We start from the raw sequence: 22,352 nt of genomic DNA, 5'->3' as shown, positions 1-22,352 counted from the left end.
ATTCCAGCTTGGGAAAGCTGGAAAAAATTTCAAAAAAAAAATTAGATTAGTTTTTACACTTTATAATAAATTCCAAATGAATTAAAGGGCAATATTAAAAGTCCTATGAGAAAATTAGGGCTTCACTCACAATTATGGAAAAGGAAAAAATTTATAGCCAGACAAAAGTTAAGAGTCAGAAGAAATGATACATTAAGATTAGAAAATTTTTATAATAACATAATCAATATGGCTAGTTGGGAAACAAACAAAAAAAAATGAGACGGGGGAGGCATGAAAATTAATTTTTTGATAGTTTTAATTATTAATAACCTCTAATATTTATAATCTCTAAATCATTCTCAATTTCAAACTAGTACTCCCAGTTTGACCTCCCTGAGCAAGCAGAACAAATCTAATTATCATCAGCCTAATCATTGTTAAGTTGCAACCCAACAGCTATTTAAAGACACTTTATCATCCCTCCCTGAAGTCTTCTCTTCTCCAACTTAAATATCTTCAGTTCTTTCAACCAATTCCATATAGCATGACCTCAAGATTCTTCCCCACGTTGGCTACAGTATTCTAGTTATTCTTCATTTTTTATCAATGTCCTCTCTAAATGTGGCACCTGGGAGTACTGAAGATACATAATAAGACATACATTTTCAGATTCCATTAATAAGGAAATTTGTTTTGCTTGACTATGCATATTCATTGGAAAGGTTTTGTTTTTCTTCCAATATTTAACAAAAAACCAGTAAGAATCACATATAATCAAGACATCTTAAAGTAATGTACTAAATTTATTATTGAATCTAATAGCTGAATACAGAGGAACGGCAAATTATACAGAGACATTCACAACTTCCCAATACAAATCTTTTTTCTTTTTTACTTTATGTGTGAAAATGTCTGAATTATATGGAACTGTTATACTCAGAACTTTTAATATGAAACTCTAAAAATAAGGAAATTATGGCATCTAGAATTAAACACAATATTCCAGGTGTGCTCCTCATATTACATTTTTCTAAATGGAGAATAAGAGTGCATAGCTTTAATAAATGCCATATCATAATGCTGATTTATCTTGAGTTGACTGTCTAGAAACTTTTCTCCTAAGACCTCTATGTTTATATGGGTTTAATTAGGGATTCTTTTTTTTTTTCTCAAATTTATTTTATTTTTAGTTCATAGAAAACAAGCATTTCCATAACACTTCAATAAAAAAAGATGACTACACATGAAAGTGCAAAACTACTGTACACAACTTGCTATTTCCTCCAAATATACAACATACAATATACAAGTAAGTTATCATGTAAATTTTTTTTACCTTTTCCTTCCACCTAATAAAAAAAATGTTAGTGGCATTATATGTAATTTCAAAAAATAAAAAATAAAAATTCATCAAAAACCATAAGCAAGCTAATGTTCAATAAATTGGAAGTGGTTAAATAAATTATAAGACATTAACATAATAAATTATTCCTCATTCCTTTCTAGATTGAAGCCAGCACTTTCTTTATCATTTCCCAGAAACTTCTTTTTCTTGGAAGTTCACTATAACCCTGTAATTCACACATTAAAATTAGCCCCTTTCTCTGTAGCTTCTCCCTCTCCTTGAACCTCCACTGAGAGAGGATTTCCAGGCCAGCCAAGTCTCATTCCTCTCCCATCAACTATTTCTTTGGATTTTCTGTGCCATTCAACTATTCTGAATACTTTAGTCTCCCTCTACCTTTTTCAATTCCTAAAGTGAAGTCTTTGCTCTTTAAAAGGTAACCTCCCCGAGGGCAAGGACTGTCTTTGTGCTTATATGTGAGTTTCTGTGCTTTAACACAAGGCTGCTACACCAAGAATTCTCAACTAAGATCCATTAACTTATATTTCAATTAATTGCTTTCCTTTGTAATCCTATGTACTATATGTACTTAAAAACATTCTGAGAAAGTACCTATATGTTTTACCAGACTTTGAAAGAGGTCTGTGACACAAAAATAAGGTTAACAACACCTAGCTTAAGCAGCCATTTTTGCCTATATCATTATGGTTTTGTATTCATATATGTACTGTCTATATCACTATGCTTTTATATTAATATTCCATTACCTAACTTTACTTCTATTTTCTTCTTATGCCTTTTTGAAAATCTAAATTTGATTGCCGAGTTCTCTGAATATATACATGAATTTCTTTAACAAAAAAATACCTCATCCTTCTGCTTTAGAAATGTTTTATTTTGTGATTCCAAAGTGCACACATTTCCTTATATATATTGTATTAATTATTATAATGGCATAAAAGAATATCTTGACACATCCTAAATAACTATTTTGAATATAAAATGTTCCATCCTAAATTAAACAATATCCACTATTTTAAAAGATGAAGTTTTTAATAATTTCAAAATTTATCTTTCACTAAATATTATTGTTTGGGTACTGAATTTTTAAAAAATTCTTAATATGGAACATCTCTCCACCAATGAAAAAGACTAACTCTTCTGCCACTACCAATAATAAGTAATACATGATAGCAGTTTCATCCCTACAGGAAAAAAATTTTTTTTGTTTCAATTACATTTATGGAGAGTCAAAAGAAGTCCATTAATATGAATACCCTACAACTAAATGCAAGCACACTTCAAAGAAAAAGTTATTATTCTTCCTTGCAATAATACACAATCTTAAGGAGATTTTTAGGGGAAGAAGAAACCCAATAAGGGAATATGAGAAAAGTATCAAGAGAAAAAAATTAGGCAATAAGTACAAATAAAAACTGATTCATCTATAGTCATCAGTTTGATAAATGATTTGCATAGAATGTCTATTGGATGTATGTGTGTATATATACACACACGCATATATACACACTTAACTATTCAAGACATCACAAAGCATTTAACCTAGACTCTGGGTGGAACATGATGTAAAAAGCTTATACAGTGAACTTAATGGAAAAACTCTCAAAACACTGTGGTATTTATCATTCACTATTGCACTATTTGAGAACAAAGACAAAAATACAGATTACAGTTTTTAATAAATGTACATTACATTCCTTTAAATACTTTATCTTAAAATCACAGATAAATCCCTGGAGAAACTTTTTAACTTCTTTAGTAAAAGAATCAACATGGATGCATGAAGACTTGATAAATTCAATACATAGGAGTAGTATTTGGAAGAAAAATGAGAATTTAGAACATAATTCACCCTTAAGATTATTGAAACAACAACAAAAAAAGAACTTATCAAGCTATTTTATATTGTTATAACTACCTTTGTCTAGGAACTATGAAGAGTGCTCGAACCAGTTTCCTTCTATTTGCTTTTGTGTTCATATTCATGCAAAAATCCATTGCTGCCTACAGGGAAAAAAAAAATCAAATCTTTTTCTTTTAAAGCCATATTTCAATCTACTACAATGTTTCACCAAATTGATAAAATAAAAATATTATAAGCATATCAAAAACAACAAGGGCTTATACAGATGGCTCTCTGGAAGCATCTCTTAATGCCTTAAAGGGAAGGATAGAAGGAGAAATGTAGATGATAAGAAAAAAAATAAGACATCAATAAATATCTAAATAAATCTTAAGAACAGAAAAAAAAAATTCGACAGGTCCACTATATTTCCAGAATATAATCCCTCCCCATGCAAATATAAATTTAAATATGTAATTTAGAAATTTAGCAGCCAACTAAGGTAAAAAAGGACTTGTTGAGAATTTTAATCCTTTAATTATTATTTACCCAGATAGTAAATAATAAATGTGAAAAATAAAACAGCAAGATGATGTCTAGCAAGTAATTATAGGAAACATCATAACAGTAATGATGTGAACTCAAAAGCAGATTATTCTGTTCCCCTAGTCAGGAAATGCTAGAGATCAGTTTTCCTAGACTGTCTTGTTAGCATATAATTATGTGAAGCTGCAACTTTTAATTTCATCCAGCTTCCATTATAAGTCTTAATTCATCTATCCAAGCCCCAAGCTCAAAGATGATCTTGATTAGCATACCTTTAGATAAGGCTGGGACCTAGACACAAGGTTCTACCTAGATTCTTCCATAGGCCTATCCCCAACTCCTCCCACATTCCTCCACTAATATCAACCCTGTCTCTGCTCCTCCTATCCCCTGAAACTTTCAAAGTTCCTGAATGTGGAAACAGTTGTTTGATCACCTATGATTATGCCTCCGCTAGTCTTATTTGGTTTAGCCCATAAACATGAGCAATATATTGCAAATCTACCAGTGATAAATGTTTGACCTTCACATTGATTGAACCATTATGCTCTCTCAAATCAATTTCATATTTCCACTTCATTGGCATTCAACATATGAGAGTTAAGTAGTAATCAAAATTTGGGAAGTTTAGAATATATGTAGCTTGGAAAAACATCATGAATCACAAAAAGTATAGAGAATGAAAGGTATATCTACTAAAAATAAGGGGGAAATGTATTACTCAGAATACTAATCATAGAACTCAGTAGCTGAAAGGATACTAGACAACGGAAACTTGGTAGCTCAAAATTCTACTAGATTACAAACAATCTTGCAGTGTAGTTTTATCTCTCAATAAATCTACTTCTCTATAACATTTCCCCAAATATCTGCTATGAGTTCTAACATAGCTGAAAATATGAAAAACCAGAAAAGGTGTATTTAGAAGGTTTAAAAAAAAACTGATAGATTTAGGGTTTTTAAAAAGAATTACAGCTACAAGCTATATTAAAGTAAAATTAACAAAGCACTTTACTTACAATTACCTGTAAGATATGTTGTTCAAAGATACTGTTTACAAATAAGAAAATAGAGGCCCCAAAATTAATTGCCCAAGGTCACATCTAGTTAGTGGAGAAAAAAATTAGAATTCAAGTCTTCTGACTTATTAGTCCAGTAATTGTTTCAGTACAGTATGATGCCCCAGATACTTCAACAGTCAAATTCACAGTGGTTTTCAAAAGTTCACGTTTAATTCATTAACTTTATCAGACATAGAAACCTTGGTGTTTCAGACTGAGGGAGGGCTCTCAAATTTCTATGGTGTATGAAAAACTTCTATTTTCTTCATTAGTTCAGGGTAAACTTAAAGACCATTCAAAAAGTAGGTCTTTGCTAGAATGATGTAGTTTCTCATACTTTTTGGAACTCTTGACAATTTTTAATCAAAGTTAAACTTCTGTACTCATCAAGCTTTACAGCTATTATCTACAAATGTAAATCTATCAATAACTATTTAATTACCTATGCTAAGCATTGTGCTAGCCACTAAGAATAGAAAGATAAAAATGAAATGACCCTTGAAGAGACTAACTCTGCATTTATAAAAATTCTTAAATTGACATCAAAGAAATTAATCACTAAGTTAACAGAGCATTTTGCTAGGTTTATTAGAATACAAAGAACAGAGGGAAACATTCCAAAGCTATTATAAATCATTTGCTTATGCATTCTAATAATTCTAGGCTCCAGGGATTTTAAATAAGTGATTATTCTCTTGTTTTGAAGACAATTTGAGTTAAATGATTTGCCCAAAGTTACACAGTTACTGTATTGGCTGAGGTTAGATTTGAAATCAGGTCATCCTGTAGATCAGTGCTCTATTCCACTATGCTAATTAGCTGTACCTAGTAACTGGTTATTTTGAAGATAGATGGCAACACAGAAATCCCATCTTTTTAGTAATGTAATAAACTTCCAACAACCTACTTAGAACTGAAACTTTGTTAACATATGTACAACATGCAACAGTTAATTGGTCTCAATGCGATTCTTTTTCAACTATACTATCTGTGAAATAATTAATAAAAAATAAAATACAAATATTTCTGCATAAACAAAGAATAAAACAATCTTTAATTATGAGTTCTGTGCCTCAAATATACATTATCTGTTTACTGCAGACCCCAAGAAAGTTAATTTTAATCTATTTAAAAAGCTTTATATAGTTTTCCAAGAGAGCTACAAAGCCAATGGTCTATAAAAACAAACTAACCATAAAAAAAACAAAAACAAACATATGAAGGACTCTGTTACACTTTAGAAAAGTATAAAGGAAAGGAAAGCTAATAATTAGGAAAAAAACCTGAAGAAGTCAAGTCAAAATGAGTAAACTGTCCAATTCCCAGCTTTTTAAAACTAGGGATCACAACTCTAAATGGGATCTTGTAACTGAATGTGGAGGTCACAAAAATATGATTTACTCTCAGTAAATGTTTGATTTGTATATCTATTTTTGGTACCTATGTACCCAAATTCACATAAAAATTTCTCAGGTGAAAAGGGGTCACACATGGAAAAAGTTTAAGAAGTCCTTATCTAATTCATCTGCATTTATCTAGAGGAAGAGGAAAAATAGCTGCCTTATTTTTACACTCAATCACACATAGACATGGAAAACATAAAGGCTACTGATGTATTTGCAGGTACTATGCAGGAGAGATTTCACATTTCCAGCCATATTATTCATATATTTTAAATTTCAATTTGGCTTTTTAAAGCTGCAATTCCTATTTCTTCCATTAGATAGCTGAATTTTTTTAAAAAAGTGATTCCTGGCCTTAATTATGCTGTAATTAAATATAAAAACACAAATATAGCAATAAAGAAAATGTTGCGATCTTAGAGAAGACTGTTTTTAGAAGTTAAAACAGTCACAATTTGAAAGGCCTCCCCATACTCTCTCCCTACAAAAGAGATAATGGATTGTATAATCAGGTCATCTTGGTGCTAGTCTGAGTTGTGATATTAAGAACTTGGCCAAGTAACTTCAACTCTCTGGACTTTAGCTCCTTCATTCAAAAACTAAATGTTGAAACTTCTCACCAACACTACTATTTTAACAAACTATGAAATGTCGACTTTCTACAACTATATTTCTACAACTAAATTCTTCCTCTCCCTATAGGCCATTGTTAGAATTAATGAAGCTATGGGAAACAAGATGAGGTAGAACATATTAACAATCATTCACTCTCCACAGTGTTATCCAGAACTTATTGTGACCAATAGCAGGAGCTTTTAATATCTGAGTCAGAATAATGTCACCTAACTATAACAGTATGATTCTACAATTCATCCAAAGCCATATTTCTAGCATAATAAAACAAGGACAACTCTCCTTTAAGTTTTGGATATAAGGAGAACTTAGTGAAAAAGAAATAGCTCCAAATACACAAAATAATTCCCAATGGAAATGTAGCCTTCAAAAATCACAAATTCTTTAAGAGAGAAGTACTAATATACAATCAATCATTTTTTTTCAGTGACTTTTAGCACCATGTTATGTATGGGAAAAGGAGAAGGGTTTTTTAAGAAATCACAAATTGTAACTTTTTAGACTAAGTAGTTCTAAAGTAGACAGATATATTTCTGTGGAGTTCCAAAATTTATTAGATTATATATATAAAGCTAATCAAATGTTAACAAATTCAGTCATAAAAGTCAGTTATTTGAAGACACAATGACAGATAAAAACTAATAAACACAATTCCACAGAATACATTTGTGGAATACAAATGTATTCTACTGACAAACTCATTTCTTAGGCTTCTTAGTACATCATTAAGAAAAGATTTATATTTACATATATTATTAATCACAGGTCAAGATACAAGACTAGAGCTTATGTCCATGAGCAGAGGTACATAAAATTAACCATACCTTGTCTATGAGATCTCGATTGACACAATTCGGCAACTGTTGCAGGAAAGCATCTACTATGAGCTTTAGATGAGACCCAGTACTGGCTTCCTCATCTTCTTGTTCTAATTAAAAATTATTATTATAAAACATGCTTTTAAAAAACACAAAATATAAAAGAACACATACAAACTTATATTTGGTGTAATAAATACCAAGTCTTAGGATTGTTTTCTTAATCACTGAAAAGATTAATCAAGCATTTTCTAAAACATGACCTTAAAAATTCTAAATATCCCAAAGATTCTATAAATACCTCATTTCCGGCTTCAAATTCCAGCCTGCCCCATCCCATATACAGTACATATACATACATATATATACATACATACATACACATAAATGTACACACATTATTAGAAAAAACATTTTTAATTTTAAAAATCAAGAGATTGATAAGCTGCAAGAAGATTTGATATCTTGAGATTGAGATATCAATTGAGATCAGATTGATATCAATCTGATAAAGAAAAATTTAGAAATTACAGAATAAATTAATGTTTATTATCACTAAATATAAAGTATTCCACCACAAAAAAATCTTTTGTGAAGAATCATTAAGCTTTATTTTTATGTTATGGCAATATTATTTTTGTTAGGTAGAATTTTTCTAAACTTATCATACTGAAAATTAAATCTTCAATTTAAGATTCATGTTTTCTGACACCAATCTTTAAATTTTCCAAAACTTTTATGTTGTGATTTTGTGCTTTCTGAATGTTAGCTGACTTTCACTAAAATGCAAGTAAAAGTAATGAAAATTCTTCAAGAATATTAAAGCAAAGTTTTGCAGAAAATGAATGTTCATTAATGTCTTTGCCATGCTAGAAAAAAAAGAATGAGAAAAATGCATAGAAAATGCAGTACAACCCATATAATAAGCAGTAGCAGTTTTTAAACCACATGCCACCCTTCTTGGTTCTAGTACTCAACTAATTTTAAGAATTTCAAATTTCAGTTTTTAACTTGATTTTTATTAGATTTGTGATGAACAGAATAAATTTTATCCAAAAACATTTTTAAATAATTAATTTTATTTCAAATACTGAATCAAAATAATTTCAATTGGTAGAGTTTTAACAATGTCAAATAATTATAAGAAACTGTTTAACAATATCAATGCTACTCAATTTTATTCCCAGAATTATATTCATACCATCAGAACAAAAAGCAATTAAGTTCATTTTCAAATATTCAGTAATAAAGCTGCAACTATTTAAAGTAATTGAAAATACATACCAATTCTTTTAAAGTAACAAATAACTTTACCCATTGATTGAACTGTACACAGGTTTTGCTTAACAATCAATTCTCCAAGTTCCTGAAATTTTAACAATCAGCTCTCTTGAGCCAGCTCGAACATATCATTGGCTATAATTAAGGACAGATTTAAAAAAATGTACTCCTCATAAAAAGCTTATAATTTGAAATGGGTATTGTTTCATGATCAAGAATGAAAATGTCAATTCATAAATTCTATACCAAGTTTTGTAAAACAACTGCAGCAAAAGGAAAATATTGTACATTAAGTTTTTTTTTTAATGGAAAAAAGTCATCAAAAGTCAACAAATATAATGATTTCTTTTTGTCCCAGTTTTTTTGCACACCACTATTACCATTCAACAACAAATATTTTTGGAAGAATATGTAACTACAAAATCCCAAGAAAACTAACAAGTACAGAGTAGTTCAAAGAGTTCAGAGTCACTGGTCAAGGTCAAGCCATGAACCACAGAGGTTGACAACCTTTCACAGCTGGCATGCTAAATCTTCATGTATTAATTCATTTATGAGGCAATTGAGAGTTTAAGTCCTACCTTTTGTGCTAGGACCCCTAAGTAGAATTATGGAAGGAACCTCTTATGGGAATACGCCCCCAAACCTCTTAATGGAACAAATGAAGAATGAGAATTGAGGATCTTCTGTACTATTCAATTTCTATAATCCAACCCTAAAAAAAACAGTCCTAAAGACTTTTATTTACATGTACTCATAAAGTTATCAACTAATACCTTAGCAAATAACAAACATGGCTGGGATCAAATGACAACCTATCCAGCAGACAAATAGAACATGGATTATATACCCAAAAGGTAGAACATACCCAGGGGAGATGAGAGTATTAGGGCATGCAAGGAAAAATCAAATTAAATCAAATTAAATTAAATAAATAAATAAGGTAAGGATACCAAAGACAAATTCTGCCTACTCAATTTTGCGGTTACTCAGAATCATCTTAAAGGTCATAGGTTGTTGATCCCTGCCATGCATCACTGAAAGTCAACATACATTCTATGAAAACTTAAATTTATTGAACAAAAAGTAAAAAGCTAACTTCTTTTTAAGTTTTCAAAAACAAAAAGCCAAGAACATACCAAGTGGTTACCATTAAAAATTACTAGGTTCAAATGTAAATGTAATGCAGTAGAACATCATTATGATTCTGTCATATTTGACTTAACAGTAAAATTACTTAAATCCAATTTTTAAAAAATTTATGAAATCACATTCAATTCTATTAAACAGTCTCAAGATATAATCATTTATGCATTTACATCTAAATTGGAGACTGCAAGCCCCAAGTAAACCAGATATTTAGAGTTCTCCCACATCACATCAATGAACACATTTTGAGTTTCCCAAGTATAAAAACAATTTATAATCAGTTAATATATTATCAACGAATATGTATCATTTTATCTTAGTGAAATACATATAACAATCACAGGAGTACTATATTCCTTATCTCTTTTCAAGAACAGAAAATACTACTTGGCAGACATTTTAAAAAACGAAATAATAATATTAGTAATAACTAACATTTAGGTAGTACTTTGAGATTTGTAAAATGATTTGTGTATGTTAATTTTTACAATTCTTATGAAGCAGGTGCTTTTATTATTCCCATTTTGCATATGAGAAAATTTGGACTAAAATAGGTTGAGTGACTTAAGTCAGAGTCCCAGAATGGCACATACGGTCAGATGTGAATTTATTTCTTCCTGACTCCACATGCAAAAGTTTAATATTCTATCACATAGCTGCTCCCATAAATAAAGGGGAAAACAAAAAATTAAGCTTCCCACATCTCACTATCCAGTATAAATGCTGTCCTCTTCCAGATTAAGTAAAAAAATACTAAAACACTGATTTCTTCCATCCTTTTCTCCAGGCCTCCAAGAATGTTTACTCTTTCCTAGGCACATATTCAATACGCTTTCTTACCATCTAATTCTTGCCAGGATAATGTACAACTAGATTATTACTGTCAGTAATGAATCCCTTCAAGTATTGCCATTTTTCAAATTTGCACAATATATTTCTAGATGTACTAGAATTACCATGTTTTATAAAATTATAACTTCAAATAGTACAAATTCAAATATATGTGACTATTTTAGGGAACTGAATTAAGACCTTCTTTATATTAGCTGATAATATTAGGTAAGACATTTTTAAAAGTTAGCCAGTATGAAGATATGGCATCATGGATCTCATAGTGACCAAAAGACCTACTTTCAATCTTCAATTATACAATTGCATTAAAAGTATTCCAGAAAAACATATCATAAATATGTTAGGAAACAGAAATTAGAGATCACAGATAGCCAGTGTAGCTTTATTAACAAATAAACAAAAACCCTAAACATCAGTACAGACAAATCTAACTTCATAACTGACAAAGTTACTAGAGAATACAGGAGTCATGGTTGACTTAAGATTTTAGCAAAGCATTTGACAAAAATTTTCATGCTATTTTTATGGAAAAGAAGAGGTATTGACTAGTGTATAGAGATTTATTTAGCCACAGGGTAACAGAAAAGATATCTAAGCAGATGAACATGAAGCATAATTTGTTAGAGTTTAAAAACAGGAAAGCTCAACCCTTAAGTCAAGTTTCAAAGCAGAACAGCAGCTTGGGGCCCTTCCCTACAACATCCAACATTGTATTCTTTGTTTCAACTGGCAAATCATATATAGATTGGAGACTGCAAGCCCCAAATAAACCAGATATCTAGAGTTCTCCCACATCACATCACTGAACACATTTTGAATTTCCCAAGTATAAAACAGGGGAGACAAGGCAGTAATTTATTCTGAAAAGGAGCTGGGAATCTTAGTGGATCCCAAGGTCAATGAATCAATTAAACTACCTAGGTGACAATAAGAGGTACTTTATCTAGATTTGGGAGGTGATGGTCCTCCGTACTCTGCCTTGGTCAGACCACATATGGAGTACTGTGGTCAGTACTTGGTACTGCTATAAGAAGAACATTGCTCTTCCCTGGATGCTCTGCAGCTTATAAAAAGGATGATGAAGGACATCAACTGCAAGCCATATATGAGGATCAGTGAAGAAACTGGGGATGTTCATCCTGGAGAAGAGAAGACTGCAGGTATAGGGTAGGTAGGGAAAGCCAAGCAAACAGGGGAAATGACAGCTGTCTTAAAGTAACTGAAGAGTTACCAAAGAAGAGGAATTAGACTTGTTCAGTTTGGTTCCAAAGGGGAAAAGGTAGAACAATGGATTTAAGTTGCAAAGAGGAAAATTTAGACTTGATACTTCCTTACAAGTAGAGTTACACAAAAGTGAAATGGCTTGCCTAGGGAGATGGTGGGCTGTCCCTCTCTATAATTTTTCTGTCAAAGATTAGATAACCATTTCTCCCCACTCCAATACAGATTTTACTTGGCTGCCAAAATAATATTTCTAAAGTACATACCCGTCCATGTAAGACCCCTACATAATGAAATCCAATGATTCCTGATAAGCTCCAGGATCAAAAATTAAAACCTTTGGTTTAGAATTTAAAGCTCTTCATAACTTTGTCCTTTTAAACCTTTACAATCTTCTGACATTTATATTCCCTCCATGTATTCACTGAGGAACCTACAGTATTCTACTTAAAAAAAAATAAGACTTTGCTCTAGGTATCACCTTCCCACCAGCAGTGCCAGGAATGTTTCACTCCCTCATCTCCAAATCTCAATTTCCCTGGGTTCCATCAAGACTCATTTCACATCTTACCTTCTGTAGGAGACATTTCCCAGTCCTTGTGGCTGCTAATATCTTCTGCTCTCAGAGAGTAAGACATGATACCCTTATCTATTCTGTGTAGCTCTTATATGTACCTAGTTATTTACATGCTATCTCCCCAGATTTTTGAAGGCAAGGACTATTTTTGCTTTTCCTTTTATACCTAGCACTTAGCAAACACCTGGTACATAGCGAGCACTTAATAAATACTCGTTGAATGATTCCTGTTCAGGTACAAATCGTATTCAATGGCCTCTAAGGATCCTTCAAATTCAGATTCTCTAAGTTAAATTGCCAACACTAACATAATAATGTGTATCTTTGCTATATATCTATCAAAATTAAGAATCATGTTCAAATAAATTTATGGCTAATCTGTAAATATTGGAAGCATGCAATTAAAATAAGTTCAGTATTTGGGAAATGCTGTCAAGCAGTGAAAAAGTAAAATGTCAATTAATTATAAAGTCCTCATTTTCCCATCTACTTAATATCAATAATTTGCGTTCATGCAGACATATACAGCATTTTTATTATAAAGATCAATTCCCCCAAAGTAATCACCTAATAACTTTAGAACACAGGGTCAATAGCTGTAAGTTTCTAGTATCTCATATGCTAATAAAAGGGGTTTATGTACAAAATTATCCAAAAATTAAATCTAAATGTTTTACAAAAATTATGCTTTACCTTGTTCATCAAGAAGTTTCTTTGTAAGGTCTTCTGCTTCATCACCACCCTCTAATTCCAAAGTATCATCATTAATTTCCAGGTTCTCCAACTCAAGTTCCAAATCATCTGTATTTGACACATCTTTATTATCCTTAGGTTCCTTTGACTCTATTTCAAGAGACAGCAAAAGGATCTTTGAATTGTGTGTTACTAATTTCAGGTGTGCTGTGTAAAATAGGGACAGGGATCAGGACTGAACCTGTGATTTCATTGGTACAGAGAATTCCCTTTTAAGAAAACTCCCTCTACCAATACAGGTACAATGCATTCTCTGCAACTTAAAGTCTTAGAGATTGCCTAGAAAATAGAGGGATTAAATGATGTGCTTGGAATCACAGAATCACTAGTTATCAGAGGTTGGACTTGAGAGATCTTCCTGGCTCAAAAGTCAGCTCTCTACCCATTATACCACACTGCCTCTAATGTAAATAGACAAGAATTTGATTAAATTATTTCATTTCACTTCTACCACTTAAAAATATTCATGTTCTATAAACCTTTGCTACCACAAATGTGAAAATTTTTTAATGTGATGATATTATAATTAGACCATCATAACACTTCACAAGTATATTTAACATTCCAGAAAAAAGGTATTAATAAAAAGCTAGCTCTGTCTGAAAATCAAATCAACCAATCAACAAGTATTTTTAAGTGCCTATCATGTTCCAGGCACTGGACTAGGCACTAGGGGATAAAAGTGCAAGGGAAAAATCAGACTGTTGTACTGCCTTCATTAAAATTTCAGAGATGTTATTAAATGTGTGTGTATGAGTGCAAGTAAAAAATATATATTTGGTTATCTACTATATACCCTTCTATTAAATATATAAGGGATAAAAAATAATGTAACTGAGGGGAGCTTTTGCAGGAAAAGACTAAATCCTGTTTTGGACATGTTGAGTTTAAGATGTCTTTAGCACATCTAGTTCCAAGATGTTCCTTAGACAACTGAACATGTGGGACTGGAGGTCAGAAGAGAAGTGTAGACTTAATAATGAGAACAGAGAATTTCCGGGTTGGAAAGGATAACTAAATCTATGGAAGCTGATAAGATTACTAAGTGAAATAATAATGAAAGAGAAGAGTAGGGGGTTCAGACACTCATAGTTAACAGGCCTGGATAAAGCTCTCACACAGGAGTCTGAGGAGAGTCAGATAGGAAAGAGGAGAAACCAAAGGATAAGAGTAGTGTTGAAAATTTAAAAGATAGTATCAAAGATAAGACAGTAATGAGCTGTGTCAAAGTCTGAAGAAAGGTCAAGAAGGATGAGAAAAGGCCATTTGATTTGGCAATTAAGAGACCAGTTTCTGTTGAAAGAGGAAATCGGAAGCCAGTCCACTAATTATTTAGAAAAAAGAGAAAATACTCCACATTATTGCATTTTTGGTAGACCTATGATTTGGAAAGCAATTTGGAATTGTGCAACCAGTGATTAAAATGACCATACCTTTGATCCCAAGATTCACCTAGATTTACACCACAAGGGGGTCATTGATAAATAGTAGCCATATAACTCAAGAGTACACAGTAAAACATTTTTAAACATGGTCAATTTGGAAATTTTCTTTCATTATATATGTTTGTAACATGGTTTTGTTTTTCTTGCATTCTCATAGTGGGGGGGAGGGTAAAGGGTTGGTTCATTTGAAAAAAAAACATCTAATTAATTCATTAGTTTTGTTATGCCCACCAAAATATTAATAGTAGCATTTCTTGTGGTAGCAAACAATGGGAACAAATTAAATATCCATCAACTGGAGAGTGACTAAATATGCTATGGGTACATAAATGGAACGCAATGTTATTATACAAATGTGATATATTTACAGATGTATAGATTTATTTGAGTGAAGTAGAGCCAAAAAAATATAATATAAACAGTAATTTCCACAATAGAATGGGATAGAAGAACCACAAAGAGATAAAAGTGAATGCTACTAATTACAAAAGAAAAAAAGAAAATGTTAAAAAAAAAAAAAAAAAAAAAGAAAAACAATTTCCTTTGCCAAGTGACACGTTTTTACCCAAGACAAGGATTAAATAGGAAATAACAGTAAAAGACATCTTAGTGTTAAGAAATGAGTCCCACAGAAGAGATCTCTGAGAAAACACTCCCAACTCTACTCTTTTGCAGAAATAAGAGGTCCACAGAGGTAAAAGATTGCATTTATTTTCAGACTTTTTTTCCCTGAAATATTATTGATTAGTTTTACCAATATTTTTCCCCATTCTCCTTTCTATTTCTTAAAAAAAAAAAAAGTAAAAGAAGTAATGGTACTCAACATAACTAGCATTCTCAAAGTTAGCCGCAAAAGAGAGAAGATGTATGATTAAGCTAAAGGAAATGAACAGAAGAAGGGAGTTTTCTTTTTTGTTTTAAATAATATTTTAAAATTTCTTTCCAATTACATGTAAAGACAATTTTAACTCTCTTTTTTTTTATCATTATAAAATTTTGAGTTCCAAATTTTCTTCCTCCCTCCCCTCTCCTCTTCTCTAAGATGGTAAGAAATTTGATATAGATAATATATATGTAATCATGTAAAACATTTTCATATTAAGTCAGCTTGTAAAAGAAAAAAATAAAAAGGGGGAAAAAAGGGAGGAAAAAGCATGAAAAATTTTAAATTGACAGCAGTATGCTTTAATCTATATTCAGACTCCATCAGTTCTTTCTCTACATGTAGACTGCATTTTCCATCGTGAGTCTTTAGATACTGTCTTGAATCATTGTATTGTTGAGAAGAACTAAGCCATCACAGTTGATCATCACAATGTTGCTATTACTGTGTACAATATTCTTCTGTTTCTGCTCATTTCACTTTGCATCAGTCCATGTAAGTCTTTCCAGGTTCTTCTGAAATCCTTCTGCTTGTCAACTCTTATAGCACAAAAATATTCCATTATGTTCATATACCACAATTTGTTCATCCATTTTCCAATTATTGGGCACCTCTTTGATTACCAATTCTTTGTTAAAAGAGTTTTTTCCCCCTTAATAGATGGCAGATCGTCTTTACAGGCAACAAAAAAGGCACTAGTAAAAAGAAAGAGACTGAAAACTATTAGTTTAAAAGTGTGGATAACAGAGGAGGCAATTTGCTGAAAAAAGCAAAGATGGAAGAAGGGGATCAAGAATATATTCAGAGGATTGATTTCCTTTGCCAAGTGACACTTTCAATCTAAGACAAGGATGAAGAAGAAGATAACAATAAAAGATCTTAGTGTTATGAGATGAAGAGAAAGAGGAGAATGAGTGAATGGCCTCAATTTTAGGGAGAAAGGTTGGTTTTCAAATGAGAGAATAAGGGGAGAGGATTTCTTGGGAAATCTGATAGGGCAGGGAAAAGTCATTGCAGAAAGTAGGATAGTGAATCAATTAGGAAGTTATTTTTTAAAATTGCCTTGATGTAATAATAATGAGGACCTACTTAAAGATTATATAATAAAAATTTGTAGTGGACCCAGTCACCATATTTTCAGTTTTCTCCAAATTCATTCATCAACATATGAATAGCAACAAAGACAGCTGATGGAGGAAATAATCCAAATTGGGTTTTACACAAAGGCACTATTGACAGGATGAAGGGATAGCCATTTAAAAGAAGATGGTATATAGCTAAATTGGTACACCAAGACATCAAGATAAGGTAAGGAAGAGAGCATAACTCAGTGAAGGATTAATGGTCAGGAGAGAACTGAGGGTGAAAGAGAGATCACAGTGAGAAAGAAGAACAGGGTTAAGGATAATAAAATAAAAAGAAACAGAGCTACATAAAAGATTATGATCTGATAAAGGAATATTATTAGCATTCATAAACTCTTGGAGGTTGAGCATATTGCTGTGTAAAATAAAATAGAATTGTTGGAAAGTAGGTCATAGGAAATGAGTAAACTGTGAAACTGGGAAGTCAAGGTTCTTGAGGTACTACTATATGTATATTGAAGGGTGTGTGGGCAGGAGTTGGGGAGGAAAAGACCTTGAGACAGGTGCTGATCTCACAGAGTAAGGAAGGAGAAATCAGAATGTAACACCTACCAGAATGTTGATGGGATGATAAATACTGAGAAAACCCCATAGAAAGAAAAGTTACTTGGTAGTGTAAAGAGAATGTCTTGAATAGACAATGGAAAACAAAAAGTGTTCTGGGAACCTCATCAAGCTGGAAAGTTAAAGTGTACCCCATACTAGAGAATATTGCTAGGGATAACTCTCATTATCAATAGCTAACCAGGTTTCAATGAGTCCCAGAAGTGAGAAAGAAAATTGAAAGCAAATTTGTTAACTATGGAACAAACAAACCAGAGTTTGCCAGAAGTGGAAAGGAAGGTTTTTACACTAACAGCCAGGGATTTAGAATCACTGGAATAGAGCATGATAGGGAGGGAATATGTCAATCATTGAAGAGTGAATGCTGGCAGATTATCAGTGACTACCATCTTGTAGTAGATGGTGATACTCAGTCCTGTGAACCTCAGGAGGCCTGACTCCCAAATGGGAAGGAATTCCCCATAACAGAAAGACAGAAGACAGCAATATGAGGTCAATCTGATCTGGAAACTATTTCCAGAATATTGGAAAAAGACCTGGAGCCAAGGCAAAAGCCAGAGTTTAGACCCAGGGCTGAAGGATACCTTGACAGTAAGACTCAAAAGAGGCCATAAGACATCTGGACAGCTGAATTTGGGGGGATGCAATATTTCCTGGAAAATCTCAGGGGGAAAGGATAAAGGTCACAGGCAGACTGAAGAACCATAAAGCACTGACTGAGAAGTCACAGGGGAAATAGAGACCACAAGTAGGTTGGCTAGATCCTGAGTAACACAGCTTCCTGAGAAGTTGTGGAATGAAAAGAGAAGTAATAAAAACACAGAATTGGAATTGAAGAAGGCACTTGTAAGGGACAGAAAAGAAACTGGAATACCCTGAATGGGAGGGGGGGAGAGGGGAAGGAGAGGGAAAATGAATATGTGTGTTTGTGTGTATGTATACTGCAGGAATAAGGGGAAATAAAACTGATAAAACATGAAGCCAAATAATAGGGAGCTTTATCTTCTTTTTTCCTTTATATCATATTATAACAATGTAAACAAAAAGAATTACCAACACAAAACAACTGAAAATTGATGCTGTGAAACTATAAAATATGCTTGACCCCTAAAGAAGAGATAATGAGGAGACATCTCACTTCTCTCCTTTGAGAGTAGGGGAATCCTATGAATATAGAATAACAAATATAGTGTCGGATTTTGTTCAACATAAACCAAATATAGTGTAAATTTTTTTTTCAATATATAGATCACTTTTGTCAATTTTTTCCCCTCTTTTATAAAAAATGGTTTTTTTTGTTATATTGGAGGAAAAAGGGATGATGGGAAAGCCACAGTCCATATAACAATGAAATGACAACAAAAATTTATTTTTAAAAATACCATCAAAGAATCATGCATAAAAATTGCATTTAAGAGATGTTGTAGTAAAAACAAAGGAAAAAACCCCAATAATAGTATAGATGATATAAGAGCAGGGGTCCTCAAACTTTTTAAATAGGGGGCCAGTTCACTGTCCCTCAGACTATTGGAGGACAGGATCATAGTAAAAACAAAAACTTTGTTTTGTGGGCCTTTAAATAAAGAAACTTCATAGCCCTGGTTGAGGGGGATAAACGTCCTCAGCTGCTGCATTTGGTCCGCGGCCGTAATTTGAAGACCCCTAATATAGAGATACCAAGTGGTAAAGCATTTCAGTAAAATAAAGTGATGATGCTTGCATTACTTAAGTGGGAGGTGAAGAAAGAGGATATTCAAGCAAGGAGACACAGAGCTTACCCAAAGGCAAGGAAAAAGGAGATGGAATATCAAGTATGGAGAATAGCAAAGAGGCCAGTTTGGCTAAAATGTAAAATGAAGAATAATAATGTGAATAAGCTTTAGCCAAGATTGCAAAGGGCTTTAAAAGCTTGACAAAATACTCATTTTATCCTGAAGACAATAGGGAACTCCTAAAATTTCTTGAACTAGTAACAAGATCAGACCACTGCTTAAAGAATTTCAGTTTGTCAGTTGTCAATCAGTTCAGGGACTAGTCACTATGAACCTTCTGTGCTTCAGAAAAGTTAGAGAACAATTGGAATAAGACTAGAAAAGTTGCTGGAACCAGATTATGAATGGCCTTGTAAATCAAGAAAATTTAGATGGGTATAAAGTAACCACCTAAGAGTTATTAATAGGTTGCTGTAAGTTCTGATCTTTCTTCTGCTTGTCATCAATTTAAGGATTGATGCTTTTGCCTATTACTGAAAACAAACTTTTGGTAATGTACATAAGAGCAGGCAAGAAGGAGATATATCTATTCAGCTCAAATCAAGAATGCAGTATCACTAAAATGGAAAGTGACTGAAAGAGCTAAAGTGAAGTTTCAAATACATAAATACCTTTAACAAAAGGTAATTTTTCAATGTCATAATTCATTGCCATATTACTTCTCCAACCCCAATGGTCTCAGGAAAAAGAGACAAACAAAATTCAATAAATAAGTCATATTTACATTATTATCGCATAGTAGTATATAAATATGGTTATGGTAACCTAGTTTAGAATGTAAAAAAAAAATTCTTAAAGTCTTAAAAATCAGAAAAACTATTAGTCAACAAATATTTTAGAAAATGACCTTGGGCAAAAAAAATACTTTAGAATTACAAACACAAGTATGTTACCTTTCACTGAAATTTAGTATTTAGTAAAAAAAAAAAAAATAAAAGCTGACAACTTAAGAGTCTCATAGTGATACATCATAAAGATAATATTCGTTAAAAGTTCAACATAGTCTAATTTTTGTACTTAAAAATTTCACAAAAGTACAGTGGTAATTTTCATTCACTATGATCCCTTTGTAGTCATATTCCAATGGATGAGGCAACATGAAATGTTTTCCATATTGTTCAAGGATAAGCAGCCTCTCCTCTGGCCCTACCTACCCCCACCCCACTATCTGTTTAAAAAAAAAAATCACTAACAACAAAACTAAACCAAAAATAATTTAAAATTCTAAGATTTTTTAATAAAATGCTAAGAATGAGAAACATTCTATGACACATTCCTCCTAGAAAAGAAATGTAAACAATGATATATTGATACTACAGTACTAAGTACTTTTAAGAATATCTGCCCAATCACAAAGCAAACAAATCTCAAACATCACAATTCACTGAACCACAAAGTAACAATTTTTAAAATGTTGCTGAAAAGTCTGTCAAGGAAATTCAAACAGTATATCACAATCGACTGCAAATCTCAAAGCCTTTACAAAGAAATATCCACATTGTACACCTATCACTTTGCAGTTTGTTATGAGCTCTAGGAGAATCACAGAATTCCCTGAGTTCCCAGAAACAGTAATTTCTATATCCAGACAAAACAAAGATTATATAAGTACATAATCACCCTTCTTAGCTTTCAGAATCAAGAAGTAGTTCCTCACAAAAACACTGAAGACTCCTCACATACAAGTATGATACTAAAAGAGAGCCTTGAGTTTAAATATAACAATAACAGTTTATACACCATCTGTCACATTTTGAAGAAACATTCTTATCAGAATCTTATATGTATTCATTAAGTATTAATAAATATAATCACCAATTGGAGTATGTTCAAACCAACATGCTATTACCAAAAATCACAGTGTATTATGATCACTTCAACTAAATCACCTAGCTAGCAAAATTTATCCCTATCACCTCAAAAATCTTAAAATTAACAAAATGACCTTAATTATAATTAAAATAACCCCAGGCAAAATATTTTTTGAAACAGATTTCTGTATATTTTTAAATATATTTGTAATATTACCTTTGGAATCTTCTTTATTAGAGTCTTTGCTCTGATATGTTCTTTCATTGTCTTTAAACAAAATGGCTGGAACAAAAGCCTTCAAATCAATAAGGTTCTCATAAAAATTTCGAGCATCTTCATCCTCCCATATACCACCTTCTAAGTCATACTCTCCAGGTTTACCAGGTGTAAAGATATCAATTCCAGGGCCATGCTCTACAAACAAAGCACATATAGTTAGCACCACTGTATACATATTGAACATAACAAAAAAAATGCTTATTTTACTCAATAAGCATTTTCATTTTAAAGCTATGTTAAAATCATAACCAGAACATGCTAATAAATATCCAAATTAACATATCTTATTTAAGTTAAAGAAAAAAAAAAAACAAACTTTTATAATACCATCTTTTATTTTAAACAAAATCTGGACATTTTTAAAAAGTTCAAAAACTTGTTTAAAACACTGGAAAGAAATACATAGTGCAAAAAATGAAATGGGAGGCATAAGTAGTTATTTTTTAACCAGTTTTTAAGTTTGTAAACTTAAAAAAAAAATTAGAAAGCTATGTGATATATTGGGTCTCTATGAAAAACTTCTGTCTTTTAGCAAACACCTCATAATATTTTTTCTGCACTGCTATAACATCTAATATCAACAGAACTAATCACATAGTTAATAGTTTTTATAACAAATGCCTATGTACTATTACTATTATTACCTCAATAAAAATGTTCTTTAAATAATTGAGTCTATATTTTCAAATAGAATATTGATAATATCAATAATGTCCAATACAGAATAAATACATGATTTGAATCTTAAATATCATACTATTAAAAACTTAGATGTAATTTATATGCCCTTCATAGTTGTAGGTAGAAGACAGATTTTTACTCAAACAAGTGATAGAATTACAATACCCAAAAAAAAAAAAAAGGCCACATTCTGCACAAATAAAATTAATGCCTTTATGTTAAGAAAGGAATTAGTAAAATAGAAAAGTCTTTTCTTAGAAAAGAGTTAAGTACCCCAGATATAAGC

The 22,352-nt window shown here is 31.7% G+C and overlaps 1 protein-coding gene across 4 annotated transcripts in view; it reads right to left on the bottom strand.

Moving 5' to 3' along the window:
* The window catches only part of UPF2 (UPF2 regulator of nonsense mediated mRNA decay), a 187,820-nt gene that overhangs the window by 131,751 nt on the left and 33,717 nt on the right, over positions 1-22,352 (bottom strand). For all 4 annotated transcript variants that reach the window (XM_051961295.1, XM_051961293.1, XM_051961297.1 and 1 more), the window contains exons 5-8: positions 21,323-21,520; positions 13,426-13,575; positions 7,659-7,762; positions 3,267-3,352 (exon numbers count right to left, since the gene is read on the bottom strand). In XM_051961295.1, coding sequence (XP_051817255.1) covers positions 3,267-3,352; positions 7,659-7,762; positions 13,426-13,575; positions 21,323-21,520 — 538 coding nt within the window. The remainder of the gene's footprint in view (positions 1-3,266; positions 3,353-7,658; positions 7,763-13,425; positions 13,576-21,322; positions 21,521-22,352) is intronic.

The sequence above is a fragment of the Antechinus flavipes genome, chromosome 5 (genome assembly GCF_016432865.1).
Source record: "Antechinus flavipes isolate AdamAnt ecotype Samford, QLD, Australia chromosome 5, AdamAnt_v2, whole genome shotgun sequence".
Lineage (NCBI taxonomy): Eukaryota > Metazoa > Chordata > Mammalia > Dasyuromorphia > Dasyuridae > Antechinus > Antechinus flavipes.
The sequence above is the reverse complement of the archived record's forward strand: the minus strand, read 5'-3'. Positions and strand labels throughout refer to the sequence as shown.